At 39.0% G+C, this 9,758-nt stretch overlaps 1 protein-coding gene across 49 annotated transcripts in view; it reads left to right on the top strand.

The window, feature by feature from the left end:
- Positions 1-9,758, top strand: part of LOC121075289 — a 57,450-nt gene that overhangs the window by 21,212 nt on the left and 26,480 nt on the right. For 38 of the 49 annotated variants that reach the window (XR_005822879.1, XR_005822870.1, XR_005822859.1 and 35 more), the window contains one exon: positions 3,223-3,281. Coding sequence is in view for 18 of the 49 variants with exons in the window: in XM_040568377.1 (XP_040424311.1) it covers positions 3,223-3,281 (59 nt within the window). In the remaining 31 variants the exon portion in view is untranslated. Of the gene's footprint in view, positions 1-669; positions 795-3,222; positions 3,282-5,316; positions 6,423-6,552; positions 6,706-9,758 lie in introns of those variants that run through there. The other 11 variants (XR_005822856.1, XR_005822854.1, XR_005822862.1 and 8 more) reach the window with 4 other exon arrangements.

Below are 9,758 nucleotides of genomic sequence, written 5' to 3'. Positions count from 1 at the left end.
GTGAATAGTTTGTCCCGCAAGAGGATGCACCGTATTTTTCTTTGACACATTTAATTCTTGCTTCTCTTCATCTTGTTTTGTGTAACATGAGAATGCCAGAGATGCCAGAGTGGGTATAGCCAAAATAATGTTATTATAGTTCCTATTATTAAAGCAAAGGTGTACTTGTACAAGGCAGGCAAACTTTCAGGAATACAGACCTTTCTTAGAGCTGAAGAAAGGCATTTGTATCTAAAAGTTTATCTCACTTCTTAGGACTGGGAAAGGACTTATGACCCCCCAAATGGTCAGCTTTTTCCAATGATAGTAGTCACTATAATAAAAGGTATTATACCTAACCTACAAATCTTGTATTGAATATTAATTATTTCTGGGAGCAGGTTTCCAAACAAGTTGTAGCTACCTAGTTCTCAAAATTTGTTTGCTAAATAAATGGGCCTAGATATTTTTCAGTGGATTTAATGACATGTGAACTAGGTTTTAGAAATGCAGCCCAGCGTAGTCACAGCCACCACGGTGTAAGAGTGCCCTGTTGTTGCAGACGTACACAATTGTATGAGCTTCGCTATAGTCAGTAGCAGAGCATGTCACATCCCAGTTGGTTTTGTTGTAGTTTCATCAAAACCCAGAAATAATGAGGATTAATGATGCTTTTTCCATTAATTTCAGTAGTTGGGAAGATAAAATCTAGGAGTGGAAATGAAGGCATGTCCTCTACCATGGACTTTATTTCTTCCAGTATTGAGCCCCAGCATTGGCGCTGCTGCTGCTGCTGCTTACTACAAGCATTGGAGGTGGGGCAAAGCTTGTTTCTGATACGAGATCCAGGGCCGTTTTTAAGGTAGCTGCTAGTTAAAGACAGTCAGCTGAATTGTCCTAGAAAATCTGGTGAAATCATTAGAAGCTCTGCTGGCTAATGCTGAGTATCACTTGAAATGTGACCTGAAAACGGTGAGGAACAAAAGTAAAGGGCCTGTTTTGAAGGCTCTGGCACTTTCAATTGACTCTCCTTTCAAAAAATTCCAGAAATGGCAAAACATTCTGCTCGAACTGTAAGCCCAAAAGTTTTGTAGTTTTGCAGACACAGAAGTGTTGAAGCTTAGTCTCATGAATTCCTTGAAACAAATACAAAATCCTTTGAGGAAACTTAATATAGGGAGAGATTAGGTATTCTATTTTAAATAATGAATAGGACAAGTATTGAATGATATGAGGACATTAATTTCTGTGCAGGGATGCTCTTAATAGAATTACTGAGTAAATTCCATGTGGAATGCACACAGCTCGCCTCACTAGTTGAAATGTGTAAAGGCTAGGGAAGGCTAATATATTAAAGGGGAGGGGGGATATCCTGTGTAGCATTAAAACTTTTGCTAAAAGGAGTATAAATAGCATGTTGCTTGTATCAGCAAAATTGTTTTGTAGTTTCATGAGGAATCAAAACCAAAGCATCATTTTATTAATCCTGCATACTGGCTTACTGATAAACTTTTCAATACTAACAGCATATTATGGAGTCAGAACTTGACAGGCTTAATTGTATACTTAAGAGTCAGTCTAGCTCACAGTTTATTCCTTCTGGGATGGTGGCAATTTGGAATTAAAGATCTCAATGGATTCACTGTACTGTTGTAATTAGTTTGTAATTATCTCAGTAATGTTTATGCAGGGTCATTTCTGTAGTTTTCTAATTGAGAGAGAACCCTGTTATATGGAAAGAAAGTGGTCATCTTCAGGAAGAGTATCATTGTGCCTTGTCTCTTGCTCCAGGGACAGTCCAAGATCTTTCAAACCAAATAATGTCACTTAATGAAACAAGACCCTATGCCACCAGGCATCAAAACCAACAGCTTTCCAGCCTGTTGTTTTCTCACAGCTGCTAATAGCAGCAATCAAAAGATTCCCTGCTTTGTTCCAAGCAGGGAATTAGTCATTGGACAAAACAAATTTCAGTAGTTTGGCATACCTTGCCAAAATTTTGATTTTAAGCTGGGGAGAAATTAATGATACAGGAACAAGAGATTCAGGGATATTTAGTTTGGTATGACAGAAATGGTGGACATTCACCTTCCTTTTAAGAAGCAAGCCTGATTGACACTGTCGAGTAACTTGTAAAGTCAGTTGAAGGTTTGTAAATAAGTCACTGCTTCCCATGGCAATTAAAGTAGGAACATGCTTGTTTCTTCTATGGTGTGCCTTTACACTTGCTGCTAACACATCCTAATTATGGTGGAGAAAGCATAATTGGATGTGAAGGGAGTAAATTTGAGTGCAAGAGACGAGGCAATAAGAGATTTAGTGTTTTGCACAAAGTATTTGAAAATGCTAGTTAGGATGTTAAAGTTTCCAGTTGTCAGCTTGCACCTAGTTCTTCTGTCAAGTTCACTGGGAATTATCAACACAGCACATTTAAAAATCTCACCTGAGAGTCCCTGCTTGTTCAAATGGCAAAGACACAAGGCTCAGAAGCTCCTGATGGTTTGGCGTACCTAATGCATGCCCACTAGGTAGAGATCAGAGACCACAGTGGGAACATGAATAAGACTGAGTAAAAGTAGAATGAAAAGGTCCAGAACTGGCCCTTGTAGCTGATGGTAGAACATCTTCCTTTTTGAAATGCGTAAGTTTCTATAGCTGCTTTAAAAATAAATAATTTTATTTACTGTTGTTGCTTTCTTTTGCTGTAAAAAGCAGCAAGCTATTCAGTGGTATATTCAGCAAAGCAACCTCAAGCCTTGCTTTAAGGATACAGTGTGAATGTGGTTTGGTTTCATGTTGACCACATTGGTCTGATAAGAAAGGGAAGTGGTGCCGGTGACATGACCCCGTCAAGAAGCCAGATCTGTTTCTGCCTGCCTATATACAGTACCCAAAAAGCAGCTATTCTTAAGGGAGCTGCAGCTCGGAATCAGATGTAGAGAGGAATTCTGAACAGATATTTGGCATTATTAACAAAGTTAATTATGGGTGCCAGTCATATCAGCTGAGGTCACTGAATTGGATAACGGTTTGTTCAAGTATTGCTCCCTTCCTCTCCTTGTTTATGTTTGCCTGTATGCATATGTTATTATGTGTGTGTTTGTTATGGATGGCCTGCTCCTGACTTGTCTTTATTGCTCTTAATAGTTACTAAGTTAATTGGCTGTCTCATTTTCTGAAGGCTTAGATTTGCTTACCTTGTGTTACTCTTCCTGCACTAAGACTGGTCATTTTATCTTTTAGGTTACTGGTTGTTAAGAGTCCTGTGGTACAGCAACAGTGAAGGTCAGAATCCCATTATGGTAAGTACTATACAGAAGTAAAAATGGGAATGTACATCCTAAGACAGTGACAATGACGTGTTACAAGTGTATGAAATAATTTAGTATAAATATGTTATTTCAAGGGTTTTGGTAGCCATCAGGATAATCAGAGCTAGGTACAGTTGGTTTGTAAGTTTTGCTGCAGTGTTTCAAAAGGATTTGGAAGAAGGATGGTAGTTCTATAAAATCTGGCAAGGAGTTATTCCCACTTGTAAGGACAAGAATATAAGAAAGCTGTTTGCTTGGTATTACCAGCAGGAGGAAGACAACTGCAGTTCTTGCTCTCCAGTTCCAGCATGGATCTTTTGTGAGAGGACCTTTGCAAATAGTGATACAGTTCACAGTTTCTGTTATTGTCCATTAGCCCCACCCCATGTCCTTAAACCCTATGATCAAAGATAATTAGGGGCTTTTTAGTTTATCAGTTTTATCTATCACTAGTGAAAATGGAAGCCGTTACTTAAAATTCAGACCTTCACTATATAAAGGGTATGGGTTAGTGGCCAGAAATCAGGCAGGGATGTCTGCACTGTACTTGGCTAACCACAGAAGCCACTGGAGATGTAATGCAGTGCTGAGGTGCTCATGTTCCAAATGTGTATTTAAGGATTGTGTAGAGCACAATAGGTCCGCAAGTCCTCTCTTTGGAGGGCTGAGTGAATTACCTGGCTAATGTGAGGGGAGTTCATTGAGTACTCAGTTTAGAACTGTTCCCAAGCCCATCATTCCTAGTCATCTAGATGAACCTTGATGCACAACAAAGATACTTAGGGAAAAAAAAAAAAAAAGAAAAAAAAGATCCCCATAATCAGTTGTTCAAGTTCTGTGGTTTTCATATTGTACTACTAACTATGAAATGACAGACCTTTATGTAATTTGCATCTTTATAATAACTTCCATAGACATTATAATAGCAGTAGACTTTTACACTGGTGCTTAATGGATTTGTTTGCGAACAAACAGCATGAAGTGAGAATCAATCGGCATGTAGCTGCCATTTGGGGACAGAGATTATAATTAAAGCTGTTCTATAGGCCAAATAATGGGTATCATGCTTTATGGGACAATAAAGGCACAAACATAACCAGTGAGGTATATGCTAAGACCAGGAATAGTTCTGGCCTTTAGGAATCTGTGATCTCCTTATGGCTTCCTATTCACATAGTTCCAGCTGGCACGCTGTACATCCCAAGAGAAGCTGAGTGAGTGAACCCGAAACACTAGAGTAAAAATTCTTGGAAGCATTTCATACCTGCTTCTGCTGAGAGGACTGTGAGACACAAAGCTTATGTGCTTCTCAACTCTTCTGTCAATCCTCTCCTGGGCCTTGTGGGCTGAGCCTGGCTATGAACAAAGATACATTTAAGATTAGTTAAAGAATGGCTTGCAGATGCAAATTACAGCAGTTGGTGATTTTTGTAAGCACCAAGCTGGGAGGCTACATGGTCATTTGGTTAGAATGGAGTCTGGGAATTGGGACAGCTGTACTCTATTTCTGTATCTCCCATTGAATTGTTCTGTGACTCTTAGTGATGCATCAAGGCAGAAATCCAACTATAGTTAAAATCAGTCAGACTTTTCTTAGATATTAACTGAAATAAAATAGGCCCTTAAATATCTGAATTTTGTGCTTCCTGTCCACCAACAAGGGATAGTGATACAAGATGTGGACTCTGATGTTTATGACATGCTTTGAAACTCTCAGATGGAGACAAGAGAAGCCAAAAGCACTGTTAATAGTTATTCTTTGAAAAGCAAGTAGAATTCACCAAGCCCAGTGGGCCTGATATGCAAGTTTAAGTCAAGAAAACAGTAAATAGAGAACTTGTGTTTGAGTGGACTCACATGAAGCTTTGGTGTGACTGTGATGTGAGCGCTTTTCTTGGCCCAGGAACAATGATGTAAGATCCTGCATGATGAGCGATTTCTCAGGATTCTTTCTACAGTCCAGTGATGACTTTAACAGTTTTCTCCTTCTTCAGATACTAGTACTCATTTCCTTCTTTGTCCATAGTTCCCATCAGATTTGAAATGTTCTCTGTTGGCCCCTAAAACCTGGTATGGTGGAATTCCATGCATTCTTGGAATGTCTGATGACAGTCTTCATATCCTTTGGTGTAGAGATGGCTGAATCGCATCAGTGGTTTTCAACCTGTATAAAACAATGCAGGGTTTGGAATGGGTTGAAAGGGATGAGTAAAAGGTCATTAATAAAAGCAATTCTTTAGTTAAATTTGCTCTTTGATAATCTATATCTTCCCTAGAAAATGCTCATAGATCTGCAACTAGAAAATGTAAGAAATATTTTGTATTCTTTTGAATATATTTTGAATCATTTTTAGACCTTCATTTCAGTAATTGTGTGATTCAGAGGCCATAATGGAAGATGCAGAGTTAAGACTTTGATAACTTTACATTTTTGTAGTTATTGTTGAAAAATACAACAACCTTTTGGCATTCTGAGAGGAAATGGCTCATCAGAAACAAGAAGCTGCAAGACTGTTTTTAAAATACCATTTGGAAGATCTCAGCAATAATCTATGATTATTTCTGAGCCTCCCATGCTCGTGTTGCGTAAGCGAAGCTCAAGTCTTATTGCATGGGGAAATTATGGAAATGCCAAGGACTACCTGTTAAACAGGTGGTGCCATTGATCATTAACTCAACTTTATAGACACAGCATCTTTTTGTCATTTGAATAGCAAATGATCTCTAAGCTTATACCAAAGTAAATCTTATTGACCTTTTACAACTACTTATGCTTTTATTGAAAAACAGTAACTCCATCTTCATTAAAATCACTTTCAATTCTGTATGGAGCAAGGTACTGAGCAAAGTAATTCCATAAACGCGTACTTGCATAGGAAGAAAGAAGGCATGTAGCAGTTTTCTTTACTTGAATGTACATAGCACTGACCAGTCTGTAATGGGGAATTGAGAAGCATCGCTAAACAGTTTAGAACTGTGATCAGTTGCTGTGATCAGTTTGCTTCTGATGCCATCTGTTTGCCAGAGGGTTCGGGTCCTCTGGAATTACAGCAGCAACAATCGTGAATGGACTCACATAGAAAACTTGCCTGTTGCAGAGCACAACAATACCTGACAGAATTTACTGCTTTTACAAACAGTGACTTGACAGCCCAGCTTCCAGGTGCTCATCTGAAAGCCTTAGGAAGAGCATGTGAACAGAAACCTGGCATTTCCCTGTTTGCTGCCTCTACCATGTGAGAGTAATTCTCTACCTTTCCAGTTGCTGTGATGGTTGCAGGCCTAGTGATCGGCTTGCCTGTACTCCAACAAGCTGAAAGGGACCAAACTGAGACTGTTTTACCCCCTGAGGACTTGCTTTTGTCATCTTCCTCTTGAACTGTGAAGGAGAGATGTAGAGATAATCACCAGACAGGTCAGCCTTGATCTTGGTTTCAGTGTGCATCACAGTAATTACGCAGCTACTTTTGCAGCTCTCAGCATTGTTGCTTTTAAAAACAACAGTCATGGGAATACCACCCTCTCACCTATGTGGCCTGGTTGTTTAAAATAGTCCTACTACTTAAAGGAAACATACTTCCTGTTTATTAAGAACACATAAGGAAACAATCTAGCTCTGCTCATGGACAGAATAGTTAGGCCAGGCTTCTGAGAGAATACATTTTGCTTGACGATATTTTACGTTTGTTACTGTGTTTTTGTCAGGGAATGAATTGCAATGCAAAAAAATTTTAAAAAATAAATTCAGAAGTGTACATAAGATCCTCTGGTATGGGGATGTATCCTTACCACTGTGTCAGAGTTCTGTTCAACTGGGGTAAAGCTTCTAGGGGAAAAAAGTGTCATCAGTTTGGGAGTCTACCACAGTATAATGAAGGGTACTGTAGAAGGGCAGTCTTAAAGCAAAAGATTTCAGATGCTCAAAAAGGTACTAGAAGAGTTTCTGATTAGAAGGCAAGAAGAGAAGGCCAATTAACTGCAGGCCAATTATCTGGTCACAAGCAGCAGGTTATATTGGCCTCTATCTGAGCTGTGTGAGTACAGTTGTCTCAGGTGTGATGCCATGTAGAAACATCCAGGATGTTTTGAACTTTTGAATTCATTGCAAGGTTTATTTTTTAACCTGATCGCCATATCTTCACATTTTCCATATCTTGGCAAACCCTGATATGATATACTTAGCCTCCATTCTTTACTGGAGAACTAACAGGGTTCCTTTATGAACACAGAAGAAAATAAGTAATTTTAACTAAGAAAGGCTCTTGATATGCAGCTTGAAAACTCATTACTTTACAAATTAGCCAAGTCTTCCACAGTGTTTCCTCTTTTGCAAACACAATGGGAGAAAATGCACTGTAATGCTGAGACCTTTCTTTTTCCAGAAGGCAAATGTAGAAAAGATGTGGTATTGTTCTGAAGAGCTTTTTCTTTCTCCTTTAGCCTCCACTGGAGTCTGTCACATCCTTCTTTAATAAAGTCCATTATTAGTACAATTTCTGAGGTTCACAGGGAAAATGAGATCAGTAAGAATTTCTTCTAAACCTGATTGAAAGTAGCAGATTATTGAACTACCCCTGTTTTTAAATGAGCATTTAAAACTCTGGTATAACACTGTTGGCAAATTCAGCAATCAATTCCACAGCTGTATAAGAAAAACAGTCAGATAAATGCAGAGCTTCATAAACTCATGCAGTTCAACAGCACGTCACTAAGCAGACTGGAGTCACACATCTGAGAATGCTGTACTGCCTCAAATCCTGGAGGACCATCCATTCACACTGATATTCTAACAGTACATTCAGACTATTCATTTAAATACACTTAGTTTATTTTCTCTGTGAAATTCTTTAAATATAAGCTGCATGTCCAGCCTCAATCAGATAAGGTAAGGATATAAAGTACTTTTATTACTTTACTCTGCTTAGCAGAAAGGCTAAAGTATTTTGTTCCTTCCTTTCTGCATTGGACATCAAAATTTTTCACCTGAGAATATCGTGGGCGCTATTGATTACAATGAAGACATGTTTCTGTAGACTTCATTGATGATCTGCATGTGAACTCTAAACGGTAGTTCTGAAGTTCTCCATAGTCACAGGCTGACCAACATCAGAAAGACAGGATCAGCTTCTAAGTCTGTTCACAGCCAGTTAATCCTTTTGGTGCAACTTTGGACTTGATTGTGAATGGCAGCAAACTGCAGCTACCTCATTGATTTATTTTGTTTCTTCAAATTTGTTTTCAGATAGCATTTTAATCTCATGAAGTCCTTTATCTCCATTTCTTTTCTGAAGGGGGCTGATAAGACAGTGTTCTATTTTTTGGCAATCGAGAGCACACAAATAAGATTTTCCACTGTCCATCACATCACTCATACCTGATAATATGATACCAAAACACTATGAAAAGCAGACAGAAAGGATTTACCCTGTATCTAAGAAAAGAATTAGCCAAAGTATACTATTTCAGAATTTGTCTGTGACGTTTTTTGGAAATACAAAATGCTCCTAGTAAGCAGTAACACCAAAGTTGTGCAAACCAATACAATGAAGAAAACTGCTTTTTCTACTTTCTTCCCAAATACTAGCCTATACTAAACAAATTTGGAATTGTGTTTTGTTTCTTCCCACTGTCTGTATGTAAATGATGATCCATTAGTGTATATTAACAGCTCGTTAGGATTTTAAAGGGCTTTAGAAGTTACTTCAAGATCATTAAATTAGAAATTAAAAGGATAAATGAACACTGTGTACTTTACTAAGAAAGCAGTTGTGTTCTTCCTCTTACGAGACCTTTTCAGCTGCACTGCATATACAACACAGTACGTAAATAAGGCAAGCAGGATAAATCTGGAGCTGGTAGCCAGGTCTAACTAAAAAAACAGAGCATAAGGCAATAACGTGGTGACAAGGCAGGCCTAATGTCAAGTCTGGAAGACAGTTCATAGGTCAGGGTTAGAATCGGTTTGAGATTGCCAAACATGTCTGCAGTGATGAAGCTAGACCAAGGTCAAGCCTGTCCAAGGGGTGAAATCCCAGTAAAGGGGCATGATAGCCAGGCATTGCTGTAACTGGGCTGGAGACCATAATGTGTCTAACAGAAACTGAAAGGAGCAGAGCTGATCTGAACAGCATTCCTGGGCTGTGGGTGGAGGCCCCAGCTGAGGCAGGTCAGGGCCTTTAAGGCTTATTAGCGTGCCCAAGGCCTAAATTGTTGAGGAAGAGTTGTTGGTCTTGCCCTGGGCTGTTTGCTTACAGTCTGGTTTAGGCTTCCTTTCTGTGTGTGTGCATATCAAAGCTATGAGGTACACTTGAGTCAAGGTCTTGACACGCTAAGAAGTAGTTCTAGTTGCAAGGTATCTAAATGTGACACTTTCCACATTGCAAAGAGCAGTGGCACAGTTCACAGGAACCTGGAGCTGTTTCATCCTTCTACATACCTTAGCACTCCAGTTTTTAAAATGGCATGTGA

This window comes from Cygnus olor, chromosome 10, assembly GCF_009769625.2.
Source record: "Cygnus olor isolate bCygOlo1 chromosome 10, bCygOlo1.pri.v2, whole genome shotgun sequence".
NCBI lineage: Eukaryota > Metazoa > Chordata > Aves > Anseriformes > Anatidae > Cygnus > Cygnus olor.
Note: the sequence above shows the minus strand (reverse complement) of the source record. Positions and strands in the feature narration are given on the sequence as shown.